The sequence below is a fragment of the Centroberyx gerrardi genome, chromosome 3, assembly GCF_048128805.1.
Source record: "Centroberyx gerrardi isolate f3 chromosome 3, fCenGer3.hap1.cur.20231027, whole genome shotgun sequence".
Taxonomy (NCBI): Eukaryota; Metazoa; Chordata; class Actinopteri; order Beryciformes; family Berycidae; genus Centroberyx; species Centroberyx gerrardi.
Genome location: NC_135999.1, coordinates 11,685,873 through 11,711,019, shown reverse-complemented (window position 1 = coordinate 11,711,019; position 25,147 = coordinate 11,685,873). Strand labels below are relative to the sequence as shown.

Genomic DNA, 25,147 nt, shown 5'->3' with positions numbered 1-25,147 from the left:
CGTATGTGAATCACCTCTATTGAGGGTAGTTTTTGAGTCACGTTTTTGAGTACCTGCTCACATAATTTATGCGTAACCTTTGTAAACAATGTGCTTTGCCTGTTTTATAATGAAAATAGGCTGTGGTGTTAACTGTTTTCAGCCCGCTACTTTTTTTAGTTTTTAGTGGAGGGTTTTCCTCCAATATTCCAGCCTTGTGATCACGCACCAGACAGGCATCTCCACACTTTGTTTCACTTTATTTTAGTGCTGTGCCAGTGCACTCCTCCTGTATCTCATCCAGTCTGACAGAGCCTTTTGTTGTGTAAATGAAAGTGAAACTTATGATTCCATGGTGTGCTCCAAACTGCACACATTTGTTCACAACGGTGTGTACTAGACAGTAACATGACACTTTTTAGTTGTCAGAGATGTGTAAAATTGCGTAATACTTATATATAAGGCCAGTTTGATCTGTATTTTGAATTAAGGAGTCTTGATGCTTGATTCATGCTTATCAAACTGATTTAAAGGGTTATTGTATTAACCTGTGTCATTGTTGCTCTGTGATTATTGGTGGCAGTTTTGTGTGTCAGTAGTGAAGTCTGTAAATTCTCATCTTTCTCATTTCCCTCTCTCTCCATCCAGAATATCCATGAGCTCCGATTTCCAGCACTACAGTTTCAGGATGCCAAACATAGGGTTCCAGAACCTCCCTCTTAATATTTACATTGTGGTGTTTGGGACGGCCATCTTTGTCTTCATCCTCAGCCTTCTCTTCTGCTGCTACTTGATAAGGTAAGATCCATACAGCCTCTATAGCTTTGGCTTTGGCTCTTTGTTAGGAATTTTCACTGGGTGTTATGTTGCTTTGCTGTTTGGGCTTGTTGCAATAAGTGCCATACAGGGGTTTCTTTAGTCTGTCAACTATTTGTTAAACATGCTTGCTTCAGTGGATGCAACATTTCATTAATCTAGTGATAGTGCATGACAGTGTGTCTTTTCAAAGATTTTAATGGACAATGTGGTGGCAAAGAACCCGATTAGAAGGAGAAAGTTGATTATCTCGGCATAATCCATTAAAACAGTTTAACAGACACCTTGGAGTCCATTATCCTGCTTATGCCATGGCCACTTACCAAAAGGTAGGAGAAAAAATCTGACTATTCATTCATCTGTTTTTAGAGTAGCATGTTATTTAGACTTGGTTAGCTGCTGATGTTAAGAAAGATTATCCATTTCTAACTTCTGTTACAATCTGTTATTGCTCAGCGACCCACTTGTGCCACTTTGGCATGCCTGCTGATGAGCTAATGATTTCTGTTTCCTCCAACAACAGACTGGATAAATATGAGCCCCAAAGTGCTTTGCTGTTGTAACTTAAGATATAAGTTACTGTTTTTTTTCATACATACTGTAGATTTACCTGCCAGAGTTGTAAAGTTAACATTGTAAAGCTAACATTTTATATTTAGAAAGCACCACAGTATTGTACTGTCTGAGAGGTTTGGGTGGTTAAATTGCAGCCCTGATCTACCACATTTGAATTCAGATGTGAACAAAGCTTAGGGCTGCACAGTAAATGGAAAGAAATATTGCAACATTGAATACTGCATTTTTCAAATCATAATAGGCTGACTCGCTGGCCTACAAATTAAGTTGCATATTGGAGAAAACTATTTCATTAAAACTGTGCAAACCCAAATCATTACTACCTTATTCCTGCATTTTTGGAACTTTTTTTTTTTTAAATGCTGAAAAAAAGTTACGAAGACAAAGCTGTGTCCACATGTTTTACAGTTCATATTGCAATATTCAGAAAAAACACATATGATTTGTCATTTTTTTGTACTTTGAAGACATGGACAGCTTTGAACATGAACAAAACCACTAAAATTGTATATATATTGTACTCTTTTGGAATTTGGCTAGAAAGACAATCTATACCTTTACTTATGCGAGACATAATGAGATCTGAGTGTTTATTCTCCCAGATTGCCACTATGCAAATGTACTTAAACTATGGCATTGTTCATTTCAGGTTATAAGGCTCATGAATTAATGGTTCAAAGGTCCCCTTATGTACAATTTCACTGTAGCTGTATTCAGATTAGCATAGACAGGACACATTAACAAGTTAATGTAATGGCTTAGCACCAGTGGCGAAACTTTATTTCTAATAATCTTCTAATAAAGTAGAACCACTGCAGGCTAAGTCAATACCAAACATGTCTGCACTTGGAATTTGTTAAATTTCTGGGATCTATACAACACAGTTATATAAAGCCACCAATAATCAAGTAGTTTTTCTATCCAGCATACTGTATGGCACTTGGAAGTATGATTTTTAGTTCAGTTTGGATCACAAGACTATTGCTTTTTCCTTTGGACATGTGGGTTTTCTTGTTATACCTGATAATTGAGTTCACCCTTTCACAACAGGGTGAAATGTTTCAACAGCACAGTTTGGAGAAGGTAGCTACTGTACTACAACCACTGACTTGATAATCTGAAATGATAGGAAAAATATCCCACCAGTAATATTATGCAGACATTCAAAGCTGCTTCTCTACATTGTTATGATCATGGCACTCGACCTCAAAGAAACTTGTCAAAACACTTTTTTCTGATAGCTCCTTAATGTCTCAATCCTAAATTGAATTTGCATGTTTGCAAATTTAGTTAAATTTCCTGGATGTTGTGTACAACCAGTTCTATTCATCTCTTTAAATCACCCCTTTACTCAATGGTGGCTTTTAAGTGTAATCCTGAAATTGTTTCCCATAGAGGAAAAGAGGAGGTTATTAGTCATTCAATTGGCCCTCTATTCATCCCCTCTGGTCTAATCAAATTTGTCCTGGCCACTGTTGCCGTGGGGGTTATTTCCTGGCTGTGGCAAACAATGGAAATAATGTCCAGCATCTCTTATCTGAGACGGTGAGAAGCAACAGTTCCCAACAAATTTCACCCTTCACCACCTTGTCCTATCCTACCTGGCAGGGCAAATGGTAAGTAGGTTAAGTGCACTCCTGTGTTCCTACAATTCCTCATCTAACCCTAGAGAGAAACGTTTTGACTTTGATTTAGTACCATGATTCAATACTGAAAGTAAAGATGGTCAGATTACCAAGTCATTTGTAGGAAAAAGGAAAAATGGCAATTTTGCTCCATAAAAGGCTTCTAAAGATGCAGTCTCCCAATGCGCTGGCCCAAGATGACTTTAATCTTACCTACCAACAGGCATGGATACACAGTTCAAAGCCTCCATACTGAAATGTGACACTCAGATTACAAGACTGTCAACTTCAGAAGAGCTAGGTGAATGCGTAGGCCCAACTAACAGTAAAACAACTAAATTCTAAAACTACTTCTTCCTGCTTTATGTTAGGGCCACAACTTAGTTGAACCTCAAAAATGGTGCACCAAAAAGGTGGAGTCCTGCAGCTTCGCTGCCCTTGTTTAGACTGCCAACTACACACAGGTGAATGAAGGGGGTGAGGGAGTCGTGCGTTGGAGTTGACCTGTGAATACTCATCACACTGACAAAGACAAACACACACACAGAGACTGACGCAAGGCTGAACATCGCAGCAATACTTGACTACCTCCATCAGAGAGTCCATAGTCCACACACATACGTTGTTAAATATGCAATGCAATACACACAAGGATTGAGAAATATTTCTTGAGTATGGGATGTTTTTGAAGGAAAGCCAGGGACAGTGAAGGAGGCCTTGAATGGTCAATTGATCAGCATGACATAAAGGTTAATGAATGTGCAATGTCATCAACTGCAGGTTGATCTTTCACAAAATAACCTACACCAACCTACAGTGGTTTACATTAGTCAACATTGCACTTTTTTAGTATTTATGTAGCACTCATGAATGTCCAGTGAAATGTCTTATATGTGACATACCATTAGCTAGGCCAAACCATTTGGAGAATTTCAACCCCACAATAAGGGCTTGCATGCATATTTGACATTTTAAGTCGCCCATTGACTGCAGTGAAATTCTGATACTTATTGCAGTAAGAGGAAGGCCGACTTGGACTCCTGTGTTTTTCAGCCAAGAGTTCACCTCGCCCCTTCTCACCACTGTGCTAAAAGGGCCATTCAACAGCCCCCCAGCCCCCCACCCCCACCCCTGGACATCCAGCTCCAACCCCTCACCCTTGATCTTGTCCCTTACCCTTGGGAGTCTCTGCACCTTTACCTGCTGGTCTCTTTCAAAATGTCAGTTTCTCTCCTAGACTGTGCTGCTTGTTTTACAGATCCCTCTCACTCTGCTGCGAGAGGTTAAGGTTACTTGTAATGGAGGTAAATCTTACAAACCTATGAATCTCTCTTCTCTCTCTTGTTCATACTGTCTTCACTTCCCTTCCTTGCTTCCCACATATTTTTATTCTCATTCTCTGCCCCTTAGACCCTCTTCTTATCCCGTGCTCCTCCTGTTCTCTCCTTGTTCACTGAGTTGTTTTGTTTTTGCTTGTTGTTTTAGGCCCAAGAGCTTGGTGTAAACCTGAACAAACATTGGTTTTGTATTTGTATGGACTCTCCTTTTAATGTGGAGTTTTGCAAGCCTCTTCAGAATGCCTCAACACCTACATAAATGTATTTTTAATGTCTGATCCAATGTGTCTATTTTGGTGATATTGTGAGTTGATATTTTACTTAAAGTGCAGTGTTTGCTTTGACAGGCAGACCTAAGGCCTTTACAAATGAAGACTGTTAATATACAAGCTGGTTTACCTTAGCTGGCTCATTACTTGGCAAGATAAATATTTAACTGAGTTCAGTGAATGTCACTGTGTTGTCAGATTTTCACTTTTCCTGTAATTTGCTAATTTGTTTAAATTTGTAGTCAGTCAGTATTCTTATGACAGTTCAGCCTGAGTTATGGAGTTATGGCAGAATCATAATTTCCCCTTCAACACGCACTCTTATGCACATACAGACACATCCCAAAATCGTATTGCACTCAGGAATGTGGACTGCCCTCACCTTGCTTGGCTGCCTCTTTCTGACGTTACATGAGGTGTTGCCTTCCTGGTTGAGTATTGTCCCAGTAGATACAGTATATAGGTTAGTATGCCTGAGTGATTTCCCTCCTTTAGGAAAGAGGAAATTCCAGCAACACTTGCAGTACTGAGAACAAAGAGTTTAGTAGTCAATTTAGTAGTCAAACCAACACGTTTCGGCGCATGGCCTTCATCAGGGTTTGTAAAACATTTAATCTAAAAGCCTAAAATCAAAAGAGTTGTTCCAGAATACTTCTACCTCTGTCCTCCCTCCTTTATCTTCCACATTGATCTATAGTCTAGGAGGTTACAGGGGACTGGGGAGTCCAATTGTAGAATTCATAGTTATTTTCCTTTCCCTCTGAATCCATTGAGCATTATTCTTTGTCAGATAAAAGCAACTACAGGCTTACAAGAATGACTGAGACAGACTTAGAAAAGGTGCAGTGCATCAGTCCCTGGCTGCTAAAGTTAGTGCAGAAGGCCTGAATATTAGAGGAACCGTGGTCTGCCACACCCGAAGAAACCCCATGATGCTTTTAAATGATGTAGCAAAATGCTGTGAAGGGAGGATAACAGCCTCGATGATTAAAGGGGATGCATTATCACGCCACGCTGCCCATATAAGGTTTATTACACCCAACACATAGGAAGGAAATCATTGATGTCTAAGCAAACATAATTTGTTAAGCAAATGCAGACCAAACTGATTTGAGTGTCAGGACTGAGTGTGAGCGCAGCACCACTGCAAGTGAATGCTAGCAGTTTAGACAGAGACAAGGCATTATAAAAGAGGAAAACTACTACATTTAAGAATGCTTCTAAGTTTTTATTATGGCCTTGGACTTTACAATCAATTTGCCGATCATTCTATCACAAGTTCTATCACCAACTTTAGAAACCTATTCATATTCTAATGCCAAACTGATGTACAGCCTGGAGCTGCTCCATCGATAAGAATCAAAGAATGACTTTGCTGACCCGTATAACATTTGTTTGAACTGTAACAAACATGCCAGTGAGTTTTAGATTAAAGTATTACCTTCACTTCCAAGCTAGGAAAGGTTCTATTATCATCACTGTTTCCCTATTTTCCAATTATTTTTCTGTGGATTTGTACATTGGTTTATTATCACCAATTAAAAGGCAGAATAAACTCTTCTTATTTCTGGGTGTGGCAGACAAGTAAATGTTCACAAGCCAGACTGGTGCACTGTATAGGAATAAAACATTTAAACAAATGAAATTCACTGGTGGTATACTTTAAGGACAGAGGCAGCCAAAGCCATGTGGTGGAATGTCACAGCTCCAAGACACAAAAAAATCACAGTAAAACTGACTCATACAGAGGAATAACAGGTGGCCCACACACACACCATAAAATAGACAAGACCCAAAACTGTTAAAGCCATTTGAACACGACAGTTAGAGCCACCTGAAGACAATTACTTTCCTGTATTAACAATGATTCTACAGTACGTTGAAGGCCTGAATTATATTTGGCCATGCTTCCAATATGATGCCATTTTTGCAACCATCTACAATCTGCTCAATCAATATGAGAGACCAAACTTGGGTATAGATAATAGCTCTATTTGTAAAATGTAATCTGTATGGCAAGTATTATGATATACACATTTAGAATTGCTTTTGAATTCTGTCATTTATCCTGTATCACAATAATACACTACAATAGAAACGGGTTTCAAGAGAGTAGTATATGGTAAGAAAATGTCATCTATGTTTGCTATTTTTCCTCTCCTTTTCCAGGATGTTTTCATATGTCAGTTTGTCTGTATGTCATGTAGTTAGTTGAGGCAGGTCCATTGCTAATCAAAAAGATGTTTTGTCTTTACGTCTCCCCAGGTTACGGCACCAGGCGCACAAAGAGCTGTATGCATACAAACAAGTAAGCAGCCCGATGAGACACACACACACACACACACACACACGCAGCACAGAATATGAATAGTTCAAGGCAGTACTGGTGTTTATTTCAATTTTATTGTATCTTTGTCTAACAAGTCATTATTGTTTCTTTAGATAAGTCATAGTTCACAATCGCTTTCCCTTCCCCAACTTGAGTTCCACTGAAGTCATGATAGAAAACATTTTCAATTCCTAAAAAAAATCCTGCAGTTCTAAAATAGACCTCAGGTCATATGACTTGATGATTGATGATCGATAAAGGGATGCATGCAGATGAGTGCTTACTGGATTATGGGACAGATCCAAAATGTCAATGCAGTTTACAAATCAACAGTTCATGAAAGTTCCACATATCAAACTTGAAATGAAGGGAACAGAGAGCAGAGAAAATCATGAGGCCCTTGCTGATTCTCATCCCTAAATGTCAATTCAGCAGATATGCAAATGCATTCTGTGACTCCATTGGGACATTTCCACATGCGTCGTGCACCTCGGCTCAAACACCAGTCAGCATGCCTGCCTCTTTCTGCTGAACTTCATTGTAGCCTACAGACTCTGTTTTATCATACATATTTTAGCAGTCAGACTAACATGAACACTTAAGAATATGACAAGCAGCTACAGATATTTTTCAAGGGTCAATAGATCTGGTCAATATCAGACCGTATACAACCAGTTGTTGAGTGCACCAGTAGGCCCTAAGACTCAGAGGGGGGGAGCAAGTGACTGAGCCGGAAAAATCAGGTTCATGGCTAGTTGGAGCTGACCTTGTCAGTAGAGCACTGGCCTTAAGGGTAGCAAGGGGGAGTGGTGGAGGGCATCAACATGACCCTCATTTATGTAATGCCAGTGTGCGAAACAGTTTACGCGCCCCGCCAAAACACGTGAAAGGCAAACAAACACACACACACACCCGCTGGCATACAGACACGAAGGCACATTCACACTCTCCTCTTTCTGTCTCCCCAGCCCCTAGTTATAAAAGTGGTGAGGTTAACTTGGCTAGCTCCTCTGCGGGTTATATAAGACCACCACCACACACACACACACACACACACACACACACACACACAGGAGACCAGAGATCAGATCACCTGTTACTTCTCTTCTGTGTCCTTCATTCAGCCTAAATGCCAGATTGTGCATAACACATTCACTAGCTGTTATGTCTTTGTATTGCATTTGCACAGAAATCTGTTTCCAAAATAAAATGTGATAAGAAACATTATTAGTGTCAATTTTTTTTTTATTTAGTTGTGAATTAGTTGATATCTCTTCTAATCTATTATCTCCTTCCCCCTGTCAGGTTATTCAGAAGGAAAAAGTCAAAGAACTAAATTTGCATGAGGTAAGCACTTAATCTCATTTCTTATTCTGTTATCTCTTGTTATCAATTGTTGAGGTGACTCGACATTGTAATCCCAAAAACTGTTCTCTTCAACATCAAGGCCTATCTAGTGGCAGGAACATTCTGTAATATAGACTGACAAGCACACACTGTACTGCTACTGTCATGTGCTGAATAATTCAATATTCCTACAGTCACAATGTCTGCCATTTAGATAGATAGGTCATGTTCTTGTACCTCTTTCATTCTCTTGGTTGTGCAACTGAATGGAGTCCCATGATGCACTGTAACTTCAAATGTTGATTTAAAATGACAGGCTAAACCCTGTGACTCTGAAGGGGCAATTCATACTGCCACCATCAATATAAACCATCTCAGCTTCAAGGCAGCCAATAAATTGTTCCAAATGGTACAAACTCCTGTTATGTAATGTGCATCAGGAGCAAACATATGCTCCATGTCCTAACATCCCAGTGCAGTTGGTGATGTTTGGGGTATCCACAGTATGTCAGGACAGTTACATTGTAAACCTCTGTGTGACTGTGTGTGTTAGTTTGGTAATTTACCTTGTGTCATTTAATATTCAGTACATCTATCCTGTTGACACACTGTACTGTGAAAAGTAGCATCTTGTGGTTAAGTGTCCTCCCTGCCGTTATTATTGGTAAATGTTAGCACAGTTGCAAAACTACAACCTCTGACACACGCAGTAGTCAGTATGTAAACAGCAGCACTGGCTGTGTAGCAGTGGAGAAATAGGAGGCCCCAACCAAGAACACTATCTCTTTAACACATTGGTGCAAATGAAATGCTACCAGTAGCATCTATATGTTAAGGGTTGCTGCGCCATGCCGCCATGCTCAACACACTTCATGTCATCAGAGCTGGAATTTCCCACAGTTCACCGCTGGGTTTCAGTCCGCACCTATTGCCCTTTATTTTCTCTGTTATTAGAAACTGAGAGAGTAGCTCAGAATGTGTCATGTGAGTGAAGTGTGTGACTTAGTTGTTGTTTAGTTATAGACAATAACACTCGCACACACACCACACACCTGGGGGAATGACCCAGTTCTGAAGGCAACCAGTCAAAAGGAACACCCTTGAAATATGAGTATGGATTGGGTTCCATGCATTAAATCTTGAGGAGTAGAAGTGCCGGTTTGGTATCAATTCACTTTTTAAGTCATGCTTAATTTTACATGACTGTGTAACCTGACCAGTTATCCTAGATTAGTACTCTTATTCTTAGACGAGCATGAGTATGACCTCAACCTCCATTTGACACTCCTATATATCATATGTAGGAAATCTATATAGCCCAGTTCATTCCATACAACATGGTGGCATGAAATACATACATAAATAAAATAACATGAAACACTGACAAAGGTATCTTCTTATATTATATATTGCAATCACACAAAAAAAATGATGTGTCAACAGCTGGACCAGTAGCACGTGCAGCTGATGTTTTTCCCCCTGTGCTCCAATGCCTTCCTCCAGCTCTCTAATGACCAAGTATAAGCGAGGGCTTGTAGAAAGGACTGGCTGCCTGACTGAGTGTGATGTTCTGTATTAGTCTACAACACTGTTTTGTGCTGTGTTAAGCTGCCTCTGCTCACAAAGAGTACATCTCATTTTGTCCTTTGATGTTTGTGAGGCATTGGATTGTGTTGTGAAGGAGGCCAGTGTGCGGGAGTGGAGTTCCCTGCAGTTAGTGCAGTATATTCTTTGAGCAGCCTCAAATCTTCTTCCTATAACACGTTGCAGGATTTTCTTAAATATCTGTTCTGAGTAGATGTGTCAAATTTTCACACATTTCCCTTAATTTAACACCTGGAGACATTACACATTTAATACCTGTCCTGTGTGTTTGGTTCCACTAGAGTCGCTTGTAGGACTGTATTTCAGGTTTTTTGTTCCAGCTAGAGGTCACAATTTTTGTTTTGTATTCTTCTATCTTAGAGTAAGTCATATCTGGCATTGTAAGGTTCAGTGTAACCCTGCATTAGTCTGGTGCTATCACTTTGACAATTTAACTGGTTCCATGTTGACATTGTTTTTAGAAAGCAGAATAGATTAAAGGCCTGCTAATATTTGTCATACTGTAGTTAGGAAATGACTGCGACCCACATCTGTAAATATTGACATGAGCACTGACTTAATTTAAATATAAACTGTTTGAGATGAAATACGCATACCTCGCACACCAGACTGCATAGGGTCAGTGGAAAGACATGACAAGTGTGTAATCTACATGTGATTACTATCACACTAGTTAGTTTAGTTAATTAGTTTAGGCTTTTGCTCTTGGTCTCCATTCAGGAATATAAAGTTATTCAGTGACTCTTATGCCCACTGACTCTGAGAAACAGAGAGAGACAAGGAAAGATAGAGGAGGGAAATAACCTTACGTGAACTATGTAATGGGTACAGAGAGAGAAGGCCTGTTTCTCTTTTCTTATGTTCATGCCCATCAAGGTTAACTGGTGCCTAGTCTGGCCCCAAATTGCTCCTGAGGATTATTCTGATTCTTGATTGCTCTCTTCCTCTGTCACTACCTTTCTTTTACTCTCTTGCTTTCTCACTCACTCACATGTACACAGTCTGGTGTATGCATCATGGCATGACCTAAAAGAAGTGGCATAGTCGAAGTAATCTGACACTGTCAAGCCGGCTTATTGGTGTGTGAAAGGGTCAGGCCATCATTTTTCTGACCACCAATAAGCTGCCAACCTAGTCATGAAGCCGGTGCAAAGCTGGCTTCCTGTGCTGTGTGAAAGGAGGAAGCCTACTTTAAAAAGCTGTCTTTCTTGCGCATTATGTGGTATAGGTTATTATGGTGTGTTACGCTTTAACCAATAACCAATCAGAGACTCAGTCAGAGTGCCTGTAGGTACCGTTGCCATTTAAGACTCATTTTTGCATGATATCTTTTCCTGGCTGCAGTTAAGTGTTTTACAAGACTGATCTGCATTACTAGTAGCTGTATCTATAGCTTCCATTGCCTTGGCACGTTTTCAAACAATAAAAATGATATTAAAAACATAAATGAGATGTCTTCTATAAGTCAGTGGCCATCTTTAACAGCTGATCAGTGTAAACAAATGCTTGTGCGTGTCTTGCGTTGCTTAGCAACAAAGACAGTAGTGATTGTGTGTGAAAGGGTACAAACTGGCAGATTGATGGCTTGCTAAAGGCAGTGTGAATGGGTTTGGAACTAGCAATGTAGCATTTCCAATAACGCCTTTTGCCGGCCTCTCTGCCTGAAAGGGGCTTAAGTCTCCCTGATTAAGCTTGTTCAAAATTGTTGTACATTCTGTGGTATTTCAGTAACAGAAATTTCTGCTATACTTCTTTGTGTGTCTTGACATAGGCACTGCCTTGATTCACCTTTAGTATAAAGTTGAATAATATCTCTAAACATTATATAATCTTTGGTATGGACAGTGGTAGGTAATTCATTAATTGCTCTGTAACAATTATTTTTGTTAATTTTTGTTGAACATTAATTGTTCTGTAACTGTACAGATTGTTATTTTTTTTTACAAGCAGGCCAGGAAATGCTTTCTAAGAATCAGTTCTAAGAAGAAGTTTCCCAACAACATTTCATATTAAGCAGTATTCACAACCATAGCTTCATAATTTCACTGTTAAAGTGTACAATCTGGTCTTGGTCTTCATTAAAATTTGCAAAACCTCTAAAACTTAAATGGCTCAGTCAACTGTTGGGGAAAAAAGTTCTGTAAAAAAGTTGGCTAAGGCTTCCAGGTTTCTGCTGTGAGTGTGAGACCATAGCCAAGGCACTGAAAAGAACAGAAGCATTGATCTATTCAGCAATAAAGAGAGCAAAGCAGGTGTCTATAGAGGGACTTGTTCTCTGTATCCAAAAAATCCCCAGGAGAGAAACCTAAGAGCCCTCGCACTGCTCCTTTTCATCCTCAGCCGTCCAACCACCTCCATTACAAAAGAGAGGAGAGAGAAAGAAAGAGAAGTATGCCCTTTGTCCCTAAAGGAGTTCTAGTTGCAATGTTAGACAACAGCCAGAAAAAGAGCCAACTGCAAAACCTCTGCCATGAAAGTGATGCCTGCTGGTTGGGTGCAGTTGTGTCATGGGAAGTCCGCATTCACGTGTGCTTTCTCTCTTGTATGGAAGAACAGAGCTGTTTTTCTAAGGCACTGCCCCCATCAGTGTTGCTTTCAGTCTATTTAGTGAATAATGTAGATTTGTCCTGTTTTGATACTGTAATCTACAGCCTCTTATTGGGAATTGGTCATCCATAGTAATTTCACAACATATAATGAAGCGAAGCCTGCGAAGCTAGTTCAGGTAGACAGCTCGAGTCGTGCTGCCGTCACGTGATACACACACTACTCATACAACTCTTATCAAGCGCCCCCCTCTCAATAAGGCGGCCTATTTAAGCTTCCTGCGCCTGCTAACACACTTTTGCTTTCGCTGAGTATTTAATGTTTGATATTGGCTCGTATGATGTTGCAAGCTTATCCATTTACAATTATTGCATTCATACTAATATGACTCATTAATGGGTGGTTGGCTGAGGTCAATTTTCATCCAGGTTATTTGCGTGTTTCCCACGGCTAATCGATCTTATGTCGATTAGCCGTGTAAGACGTCTGAATGGTTGGACTTCCAGGCTAAAATTAAGCTACATACTGTTTAAAGCGAAGTTTTTTTTTTTAAATCTTGTACATGGACTAGGTGCATGTTTTGGTATTACAGCCATTCATGCATTGTTATTATGCTCATGTTATGTACTGCATGGTCAAAAACTGGGGTACAGATTGCCAGGATCCCGGGCTATATGAGAGCTAAGCATAGACAATGTTGATGACATCTAGTGCTCAGTGGGTAGACAGCATATTTTGGCATATGCATGAAATGCTGTCATGCTGCCGGCTGCACCTCACTGAAAGCATGCCTTCGGGCTAGGTTCATTAAGTGTTGTATATATTTCTCTTATTCAAGATACTGCAAGCGCATAGTTTGCCAAATGTCATCAGAGGGTGCTCTGCAGCCGCTTAATTTTACACGCCTCAAGTGTAGGGATGGGAATTGATAAGATTTTATTGATACCAATGCCATTATCGATTCTGCTTATCGGTCCGGTTCTTTATCGATTCCCTTATCGATGCCCGATCAATTTTCTGTGTGAAAAAAAAAGTAGGCCTACACAGGTTTTCAGTGTCAACGCAGCTGTTTTATTATCTTGAGTCTGAACACAGTGTAGAATGTATGCCTAATAACATTTGAACATGTTAAAATAAATTACAATGTTCCTTTTCTTAAAATTATATAACTTGGAAAACAAATAAGATCTTTAGATGGTTACCCTAAGATGTTTCAACATATTGCTGGTGTTTCCACCCTTAAGGCTGCGTTCACACATAGCGTTTTTTCCCCAACCACCAGCGCCCTTTTCTCATTAAAAGCAATGGGAAGCAGCCGCAAGGCGCACAAAAGGCAGCCGCTCCCAAAAAGCGCTGCAGCGGCGTTTTTTTTCGTCAGAGCGGAGCGCTTTCAAAAGTTGAGAAATGTTCAACTTTTCAGAATAGCGCCGGGTGACGTGAACCGCTTTTTCCCAGCCGACCAATCACGATGACAGAGACGCTGGCCGTTTCCCATAGCAACAACAAATATGGAGAAAGTGAAAGTGCCGGTGGAGAAATTGGACATTGTAATAAGTGAATTTCCGTTACCGCAACAGCGATCTTAAAGGTAGTATGGATTATACTGGACATGTATTGGAAATATCTGGTAAGCCTTTGCTTGTTGCACAACACTGTTCTGTCTGCTAGAAGTGCTAACCAGCTGGTTAGTGAGCTAGCAGCCGCTCAGCTAACCAGCTGGCTAGTGAGCTAGCAGCCGCTCAGCTAACGTCAGGTGACGTTGCCGTGATCCGCTTTTTATTTCTCGTCACAAAAAGCGCTCCAGGCAGCGCTTTTTCCACATCAAAAAACTCTATGTGTGAACACAGAAATGATAATTTTACAGACGTTACAAGTAGCACTGTTGTCATCTTTCTTCATGAAATGAAGCCACGCTTTGGACCATTTCTTCCTCTCCGCCATGACTCCTTCTTGTTGCAAGTTTCCAGCAGCGTAGATGCAGAGTTTGACGTCAAGACGCGTGAGTTTTTGCAATGCGCATGCGCAACTGTCAGAAAAACATGCCGGCATCGATAAAAGGAATTGATAACCTCGGAGGCATACGATTCCGATGGATCAGACAATTTGGAACCGGTTCTCAACTGGAACCGGTTCTCGATTCCCATCCCTACTCAAGTGAGAAGGCAGTGTTCATTTTCTCTCATAGATAGATAGATAGAGAGGTAGGTAGGTAGGTAGGTAAGCCATAGGCCAAGCTGGCCCCGGCTCCCATAACAAGGCGGTTCTACTGTTCCATATGGATCACAGTTGCATTACTTTATGTGCCGAGGATTGGCTCATAATTGCAGCTTATTCATTTTGGTGGCTTAGGTGTGCTGCTTTGGGGGGTTATGCGCTCCCTGATTAAGTCTAATGCAGCGACGAGCTATTAAGCAGATCTATTCTGACAAACTTATTGTTGCCAACTATTTAGGAATATTATGATATCATATGTGAGTTGTCCTGACTGATGGGCTGTTGGTCTTCTGCAGCTTACCTTTGGTCTGCTGCTGCATATCAGGTGGATCGCAGGGTAAGCAGACTGTATCCCACTGGAAGCTGCCAGTAGAGTTAGAGGGGTGGCACACATATTGGCGTTCACTAGATAGTATATTCCCCTCGATGGTCAATGGTGCCTGATAGGGGAATGGCCACACGGCGCCTAGTGCCCGGCCCACACATTGGAAGTTCACTAGAAGTTTTACTAGATAGTATATTCCTCTTGATGGTCAATGGTACCTAGTAGGGGAATGGCCACAGGGCGGTGGCTGCTGCTGATGATGAAAAAAATTAATGCTACTAGGCCTGACTATTCAGCTTGCTAGTTTGGTTACACTGATTAAGAAATGTATCATGTAAATTGTTTGTATTAGGTAATTATTGACTCAATTATTGAAATAGTTTCGGCTTAACTAGCTAACGTTGGCGTAAGCGAGCTAACACTAGCTTGCTATTGTCCAAGGCAAGTGAGAATATAGCGACTGTCCCTTTCCCTGGCTGTGATGTGCCGAATAATGAAGGTAATTAGCTACACTAGGTTAGATAGCTTAGTAGATGTAGGTAACTATAATGTTAGTAAATATGTGTTATTGTGTACAAACTACTATAGAAATGCAGCGATGAGCCACAATGTTGCGGAAAGTGTTGATTAAAAAGCTTTGGTAACAGATTTTGATCCACTTATTGTTATATCACTAACTTGTCCAGTAGGAAGACAGCCAGCTCAATGTCGGTCTCTCTCCAACGAGAGAAAGCCCATTGGGACTGTTGAGAGTGGTGTTTTTCACTGGTTCCACAATCTGCTATTTTGACCAGCTTCATGCTGTTCATTTAAACTGAGGCAGTCCTCTTTTTGTTTGGTTGAGGCACTTTCTTTGTGCCGCAAGTCAGTCCTGCACAACTCGTGGGAAATCGTATCCGGGGACACACAGAATAAACCAATTTTCTCTGCAATGGTCTCATTTTTCAAAATGAATTTGAGAATGATCTCTTGAGGTAAATATTATACACGTAGAAGCTTTAAATGGCTTTCAGAAACGTGCACAATACTCCCACAGCATGGCCAACAGGTCAGTGAATGAGCTGTATTCAGTCTGCCCGTATCCTTAATGTCTCTGACACTACTGACTGCCCCGTCACTTGGCTCTCCATTGTGTCAGAGGGCATACTGTTGCGAATACGCATGTGGAGAGCAGACACTCAATCTCCCAGTCCACACACTACTGTTGTGACAGTGGGTTTTTTGTGCTTTATCATCACTGTCAGTTCCTCTAATTCAAGACTGAGGCAGTCTTTGTCAGGATCCCAACCACCATCATCCCCCATCTTCCAGGACGATAATGAATCCAAGCTGCATCCTCCTATTCAGTGACTGTATTTTTTTGGATAGTACACATAGTACGCTAATGCTTATTGATTACAAGCAAGTCTTTATTCAAAAGACATTTTCCAGTAGATAGGATTGTCCCACAGCCTTGGCAAAAGCTATTGTTTTTACCAGTTAGAGATAATTTATGGCCCTTTGGAAACATGCTTTCAAGTCGTTAGAGTACATCACTGGTGGAATGTAGCCGAGCAGCATTTTTTCACTCAAAGCCCTGTGCAAATATTCTTCCTGTAGTACTTGCCAAGGACTTCAGTACGTCTGTAAATAAACCCGACTGCAAATAGTTGTGTTGGCGGTGAGCAGTCCTACAGTAGCGAACAAAAGTTGCATTTCAGAGTTTCATTTCAAATCACAGGATCTAGTTTCAACTGGTTTTGGCCAGAACCGCCCTGATCATGGCACAGGTGTGGCAGAGTGAAGCTGGCTTATGGCACAGTTGCATTGATCGAGCGGGCAGAGTTGATTTTTGTGTTTGTGTGTGAGTGAGTGAGTGACACAGACAGACAGACATGGTGGGGATGAAATTTATGTGCTAGTCAGCAGGCTATGATGGAAAAAAAATTCCACTCCCACGTTAGTTACATAAAAGTGCTTCTAAGTAGTTCTTCAGCAACCACAGTGTTTGCAAACACAAGCCCGTCTTTATATGCATCTGCCTCTTGTCCTTCTCTCTGTCTTACATAACAGATTCATTACTGACACTGTTCAAAAGAGTTTCAAGAGGTACCCATCCTCCCTGTCACTGCTTTAGCTTGGATGTGCACTAAAGAGTGTAAGAGTGTATACTGGTGGCTGTCCTTAACACCTGGCCATCATGCAAATCTTCCTCAGGCCTGGAAACAAAAGCTGGACAGGGAGCTGCATCTTCATCCTCACCACAGTGATTTCTGGCAGTTTTGTATTGAAAGAAAAATGACTCCCAGTAAAAGTTAGCCTATGACCACCAAGTGATCGAGTCCCCAAGTCAGTGTATGTAGGTCGGTTACTGTTCTGGTGTTCGTGTCACACTTCTCTTGCTTCACACTTGAATTCAATTAATGGGTCATTATTAGTTTAGGATTAGTTTAGTTTTTTTCAACAGTTGGCCAATGGTTGTCTTTGGGTACTTGACCTTTGCTTTTTGAACAGCTGTTCTCCAATCATATTATTTTTGCCGCTGACACCATTTCAAATTAGGATATAAAGTGTCAAAGAACAACCAATGAATTCTTGAGACAAAGTTGTTACATGACCTTCTACAGAAAGTATATCTCTCTTTATCTCCCTCTCCCTCTCCCTCTCTCTCCCTCTCTCTCAGATATGTGCAGTGTGCTTGGAGGAGTTCAAACAGAAAGATGAGCTGGGGATTTGCCCATGCAAACATGCCTTTCACAGGAAGTAAGTATAAAACACGCTTTGTTGTGGCATGCATGCACGCACACACACACACACACACACACACACAGAGCAACAGGTTTGGCATAAAGAATTAATTCGCACTTTCTACATAGTTTTGTTGTTATTCTATTCGTTTTAATAATTAACAGTTTGTTGGTGGAGACTTTGCAAAGTGATGCACATTCTGTATTCCTAAACAAAACAGAAGCTAATCTTCCTGCATGTACCCTTAGCCTCTCTTAGACACAGTAACCTACACAGAGTAGATTATGTAAAAAGGGGAAAAAGTGAGAGACAAAATTGAAAAGTGAGGCAAAGTGACAGAGGGAGGGGGAAAAAAACTGAACATAACCCGATTCCACACAAGACTGAAGCCAAGTGTGTATGAAGTAGGGAACTGCTGCAGGGCATGATGGATTGCATGTGGGAGCCTGGTGGCGATGGGCCAACTTTACCCCCCCACAACCCCCAGTCCTGACCATTTCAACTGAGCTGTTTATCTCAGCAAGGCACCTCCCTTGGCCTAGTTTTGTTCCACTAGTCACAGCAAGAGTGGACGCCACTCGCTGAATACACTGAATACACACTCCTTTTTAATGTGTGTGCGTGTGTAGCCATGCTGTTACAGAGGTGACACACACCACACACACGCCACCGCCAAAATAGTCCTCCAAGCTCAGCAAATAATTTAGTAGCGCAGGGCATGCTCGCCCCTCTCCCACGCTCACACATAAATATACAAAACAATGAATTGGCAAAGTGGATAAAAAAAACATTACATTCATGAGTTATTCAGTATATGATATTGCACTGTGGCCACTACAGACTACACTGTGTATATACTGGCAGGGGGAGTCACTCCAGTCCCCCGATCTCGCGATGGCCGTAAATAACGTCTGTAACCATAGTAATGTTAATGCTTCAACCCAGTATGGCTCCTGCCATTGCCAGTTTAGACAGTATTTTCAAATTGCTCAGTAACCGGAGGCGTCAATTTATCCGTCTAGTTTTAAGAAACCTCACCGACAGCGGCGTCGTTTTCTCTCTTCTTACGAACAGGTACTTTTAAGCAATGTGCTGTCTGTGGACTGCAACCTTTGGGCTGCTTCCAGACCAAGGGAGCAACTGCAATGGGAGGAAACAGACTGGATGGAAAATTTGAGACTGTCTTGCTACACTTAGCTTTGTCTCAGTGATTTATTAGCACCACACCTGGAGAAGAGAGAGACACATCCTAGAGCAGTTATAAAGTTAGGTTACGTAACGTAACGAGGGTTGCGCCTTGCGTAACTCAACAACCAGTTGTCCAGTGCAGTTCTGGCACACACTACTGGGACTAACCGAATCTGCAGCCAAATTTGCGAGTCAAGACCTGAATCTTTCTGGTACGGTTGTAGAATGCAGCTGTCACTTGCTTTCAAAAGCGATCTGTGTGTGGACTTTACAGGATTAAGCTCTCCAGTGAGGAGTGACAATCGTATTTAGCTGCAGTGTGTACATGGCCAGTAAGTCCTGAGCTGTACAGCCGCCCCTCCCTCACCCCTCAATTGAGTACTGCTGTGGGCAAAGAGAGTGAGAGGTGGGGCAGCGCTGCCGAAGTGCCCCTGAGCCACCCATATGGTGGCCTATTCCACTGACCACCATAAAAGCTGTGATTGACTCATGCTCGGCTGTCACAACATCTGTCAGCGCTGCTGTGTGAAGTAGAGTACGTAGGAGAGGTGCTCCATGAAATGGTCCTTCCATTATTTTCCCCTCATCATACTGTTAGGCTTAGGGAGGAACCGAAACTTAATGTAATCTAGAGCCATACAGAGGCCAGAACAGTGACTTTGAACATGCTTTGAGAGTCAAGCTTAACCATGTTTACATTTCTATACCGCTCCACGCACTTCCATGTGTGTTCCTCTCTTTCACCCTGCTCCTACTGCTCTTTCCTCCTCTCAGGTGCCTCATTAAGTGGTTGGAGGTGAGGAAAGTGTGCCCGCTGTGCAACATGCCCGTCTTGCAGCTCGCCCAGCAGGCCGGCACCACAGACCCCCCTGTGCCAATACAGCAGCCTCTGCCTGGCGTCGAGAACCTGGTGTAGCAGACACAGACCCTCTGTTACCGTACACTACAGACACACACACACACACACGTACACATCACACCACACATGCTCTCACCTGTACAGGTACCCTTGTATATGAGTCTGAGTACAGACAGGAGAAACTGGAGTTACTATGCAGAGACTCGCAAACATGTGAATCTGCTGCTCTCCTTTCCTCTCTTATCTTTGCCTTGGTTCACAAAAGGATTCCCTGATATCAGTTCTTGCTGATAATCTCCTGTTATTTCTCATTTCATTTTGTTCTTTTCATGGACAATGAAGAAGAGTTCCAAGTTTTCCTCTCGGCCAAGCCTTGGTCAATAACTGTTTCACAACCAAAGCACTTTTCTGGGGACACCAGCGGAAGACAAGGAGAAAAAACAAAACACAAAGGCCAAGAACTACAAAACATTAAAATATAAATGGTTGCTTTTTTTTTTTTTTTTTAACAAGCACTTTACGAGAAGTCAAACCTTAATTGCTTGTGATCGTAGTAGCAAGGTCATATTTTATATTTTATTATCATTAACTATTATTTCTTTATATGTACAAAGCCACATGGGTTTTCATTTTTAATCGAGTGAACTTTGATTTTTAAAGGACAAAATATATCTTAAAGGGACGACATTACTTATGTCAGTGTATGTCAGGAAATGTGGACAGTGTTTTGTGTTCTGATTGCACACAAGTACACACACACACAAGAAAGCAAGCTCAAAGCAACCTCGGGACTCGATGTCCAACTAAATGTGAATTAAGGTTGAAGGTTTGAATGTGTTGTAACCCAGAATTTTATACACACACACACACACACACACACATACACACACCCCTTATATGAAGGCTATACAGTTTATTCTCTCATCACCAGTTTGTCTTTGTTGCAGTGTGACCATTGTCATTGTCCTTCCAAAAGAACCAACCATGTGGCGTAAAGTTGTGGATGCCCTAGCATAGTGCATCAATGTTGAGGTTGTTTAGTGCAAACGAGAAAATACTGTGAATGCAGAGGAGGAGATACAGCGAACAAATTATATTTTGCCTAAAGGAATTTACCGGGTATAATCATCTGTATACGCGTGTTGCTTTGACGAGCACACCCAGACTGGGACAGGATACTTCCTGTGTTACGGAGACCAGGAAGTAGAGAAACCTGGCCCCTCGCACCAATGATTCCCCCAGAGCCACAGCCAATCACACATCAGGATTTGTGTTACATAAGTCAAGGCCCCACATAATTATGCACCAGGCATTACTCATGAAATTGGCAAGTCTTTATTGTGAAAACACTATTGAGATTTCCTTGTGGTTTTGTTTTTCTTACTTTTCTTTTTGCTTTTTTTTTTACAACTGAAAATGACTCCAACATGAATCACCTTTAAAAGTAACTAATTCAACTACTTTATGATCTATGTAAAACAATTTTAGTGTGTATAGCCTGGTGCTTTATCTGCCAAATCGTCTTGAAGCTCTTTAATACAGTTTCACAGAACAAACACCAAGCATTGTTGAATATGAGGCGACAAAACAACAAAATGCTAGAAAATGCCAGAAAATTTTCCATTTTTATTTTGTTTTGTTGCTTTATCATTTTATTTTAGTGAAGCTGAGCTATGGTAGTGAATGTCACAGTGGCATACTTCAGATTAAGGCTGAATTGTTCTCTCAAATTGAGATATTGTGCAAAACAACAAAGACGTAACTGTTGTTTCTTTACTCTAAATTATGTGGAATCACATATCTTGCCAGAAAATTAATTAATTAATTATTATTAGTAATTCAATTTAGGGAGAGACCAGAGTGAACCAGGCTTTTGCCTCCTTTGCTGTTCAACTCATATTTAAAATGTGCTGCATACACAATTACACAAATCTGTTTTACCTTTGCTATTAACCTGATAGGTTTTTTTCCATCATGTAATCGCTGTAGCTACCTGCACAAACTGTGCGAGTTAGTGGATTGACACATGCAACAGAATTACTGCACTCAGCATATCAATACACTTCATCAGCATACCTTTTGTTAAAGTACACACTACTTGGTACCCCCAACACACACACACACACAAAACACACACACACAGGGAGGGACACGAGTACATACTAGCCATCCCTAGCAGGGCTGCCAGACAGGCGGTGGTCAGCAGGTTGGAGTGAAGCAGCATTTTCATTCATACACACACATAGTAGTCCTGCTTTTTGGGCCCAGTATTCTGGTGCTTTCCCCTCTCTCCCTCTTTCTGTACAGTACAGTGTTTTTTGTTCAGCACTACACAGACCTCTGAGCCATGCCTTTGTGCATATTTTTTGTCCTCATCCCCCTGTTAGCTTCATTGGGTAAAAGTGCTGTGCTGATGAGTTTAGCAAGGAGGGGGAAAGGTGTGCCACAGAGTGATGGACCGAATATAGGTTAGAGAGCGTGTCTTATTACCTATGATATGTATTGTCAAATGACAATCATGCATTATCTTTAACAACACTATATTCCCGATTAGCTTTTAAGCCAAACTCTATCGAAGATTGCCTTGCAAGCAGTTCAGTTGGATCTTACCTGATGGTTTGCCTTTAGTGAGACCCATCCCTCTTCCATTGATGCAGCATGGTAGTATGCTACCATTATGCAGAAAACTACTGGGCGCAGTGTAACACTTTAAAGAAACTCACAAAGATATTTTCCACATTAGCTTTACTTAAAACAAAAAAATAATATGGGCAGACTGCCATAATTACAAAAAAAGGCACAGATTTGTGTTGATTGCCAATATCAAACAGTTTCACTCCAAGGTGATGGTGTATTTTGAGGTCAGAAAGGGGTGAAAGTTATTTTTTATTACGCTTTGCCTTTGTTCATGTCAATGTTGGTGAGGAGATTGTGGGTTTATGTTGAACAAGAGAAGAAAACATGTGCGGGCCCTCTTCAGTGTGTTGTGTGATGTATTTGGTACCTTTTTGCTTCTTGACCTTTGGTTATACAGAGGCTGTGACTGTTTCATTGACCTTGTATCTCACTACAAATGTAACAATCTGAGAACCAACATTGATTCTTGTATTTATCGTTATCCCCCACACTCTCCTGGCCAGAGTGTACATTGGCTAGTAGCCGTGCCACTCTGCCTAAAAACAACATATTTTTGTAGCATAATGCTAATAATAACACAAGTCTTAAAGCTTTGTTCCTCTGTTAAAGGTTTTGTCTTTGAATGTATGGTTCATGGGAGAAAGAAAAGAATATGAGAGAAGGTTTAATGTGAAAGCATGCTATTTTGCATAAGCAAATTGCCACTGAAATCACCATTGTTAAATGTACATAGAGAATAGTATCGGTAGTACCATAGTAGTGTATTTATACATAACAGAAGGTGCACTGAAGATCGCTCCTTCACAGAGAAGAAATGGCAGCTGAGCACTTCCTGCCATTTTGTCCCTCTACGCATTGTGTTTGATTGTAGACCGTTTTAGTCTTTTCACCTGAATTCCCTGTTTCTTCCTGTGTGCCGTCCTAATCCCACTTAAGACAAAGTGCCAACACAGCAGTTAAAATGAACAGTCACGTACACATTGTGGCAAAAATGATGTAAACTGTGTCAGTAATAATTTAGTAATAAATGGCTACTCCCCATTGTAATCACCATTGACGTCAGCGCTGCTTCTGAGTGAACTCGGTTATAAATAGACAAGGCACATTCGGACTGAAATACCACATTAAGGAAAACAAACATTGTACTTGCGTCACATCAGTAATAACTACTTACTGATATGCGACTGACCGATGACATCAGAAACCCATTTTTGCAATTGTCCCCCAACTGCACAACATATTACACCAGACAATGTTATTTAAAAGAGCTTTTAAAGTGGAAGTGTTTTGGCAGAATATAGCAAATTGTTATATGAAAAGTAACATTCAATTGGTACACACACCTTCATAGATGAGGGGTTTCATTGTCCCTGATATTTCCAGGATTGATTTTAGCGACCAGACCATTTGGGCTTTTTAATCTCTATCACTGCCTCCCTGAACTGAACTTTCTTCTTGTTGTATGGTGTGTATTTATTCCTTCTGTAGCTCTAGTAGTGCCCTTCCAACCCTCCACTAACTCCTCCCTCTATGTCCAAACAAACCCTTCCTACCTGTACCAGCGTACCCTGTCCTCCATCCACCACCTGCCCCCCTACTCCCACCCCATGTACCACACCCTGTTTGTTAACACTGATTATGTTTGTGGACTCTCACAGACATTGTTTGTAAAACTAAGAATTCTGCAGCAGAATATTTTTGGAGACAATTGCTGTACAGTATTTGTAAGCTCTATTTTTGTATATTTAATTGCTATTTTGGAGAAAATAAGATGCATTTTTTTCTTTTCTTGTTTTTGCTAATTTCATGTTTATTCATTTTAAGAAAATGTTGCATGTGACTGACTTGAATTGTAAATAAAATTTCCAAGTTTTGGAAGTAATCGAGTATTTTGCCTTGCATACATATTCGTATTCTCTATTCATAAAGAAATACTATCCTGGATATGATCCAGAAACCATGATATATGATGCTTACAGTGTGCTGAAGTGACTGAAGTTGGAACGACTGACAAAAACATCTGGTATATCGTTTCCACCTCATACTAGTTACATAATCCCTGATTTTGTTTTTCAGATGTGGACTTGCCACAAATAAACTCCCAAGATCAATTATAAATACCTTTAACTTGAGTTTTAAAAGTAGCAGCTATAGCAAATGAGGTGCTACATGCATGTGGTCAAGTTGAGAAGAGACATCCAGATAGTAATATATCCCTCTCCTGTGGATAAACACTGTTAGAGCTGTTACAGCGGTTTACACAAACATGTCTCTGATAGTCGACCACACATTTTCCCTAGGCTTTCCTAGTTCTGATATTCAATCAAGAGATGTGTCAAATTACAATCTGAATAGAATTCCAATTGAATAGAAATTTGAGGCAGTAATACTTCTCTGAGAGTCATAGTTTTAAAGGAAAATGCCTGAATTGGATCACATTAACTAGAAGGGGAATTACCTACAAAAAGACAATTGTAACACAACAGAGACATCTGGTGGCGATGTTTTGCCACCTGAATGTTGAAAAGTGGAGTCTCGAACGATCAACCATGGCTTGGCCCAACAACATCTCAGCCCCAGCGACTTCACATGTGGATCTGACTGAAATAATTAGACAAATGTCAACAATAAAGTAATTCATGTCATGGCTTACCTGCTATAGTAAGTGGTTATCATAGTCTGAAGCCCATACATCATTTAACACAAGGATTCCAGGTGAGGGGAAGGTTCTGGACAAGGACCCTGAAATATCAACCTCAACTTTAAA

General features: G+C 40.8%; 1 protein-coding gene across 1 annotated transcript in view; it reads left to right on the top strand.

Annotated features, from left to right (window-relative positions):
* The window catches only part of rnf24 (ring finger protein 24), a 42,322-nt gene extending 18,080 nt beyond the window's left edge, over positions 1-24,242 (top strand). Inside the window, exons 2-6 of the mRNA XM_071912967.2 lie at positions 628-777; positions 6,868-6,910; positions 8,237-8,278; positions 17,632-17,711; positions 19,659-24,242. Of these exons, the coding sequence (XP_071769068.1) occupies positions 635-777; positions 6,868-6,910; positions 8,237-8,278; positions 17,632-17,711; positions 19,659-19,800 (450 nt within the window). The 5' untranslated portion in view covers positions 628-634 and the 3' untranslated portion in view covers positions 19,801-24,242. The remainder of the gene's footprint in view (positions 1-627; positions 778-6,867; positions 6,911-8,236; positions 8,279-17,631; positions 17,712-19,658) is intronic.
* Positions 24,243-25,147: the final 905 nt, after the last annotated feature.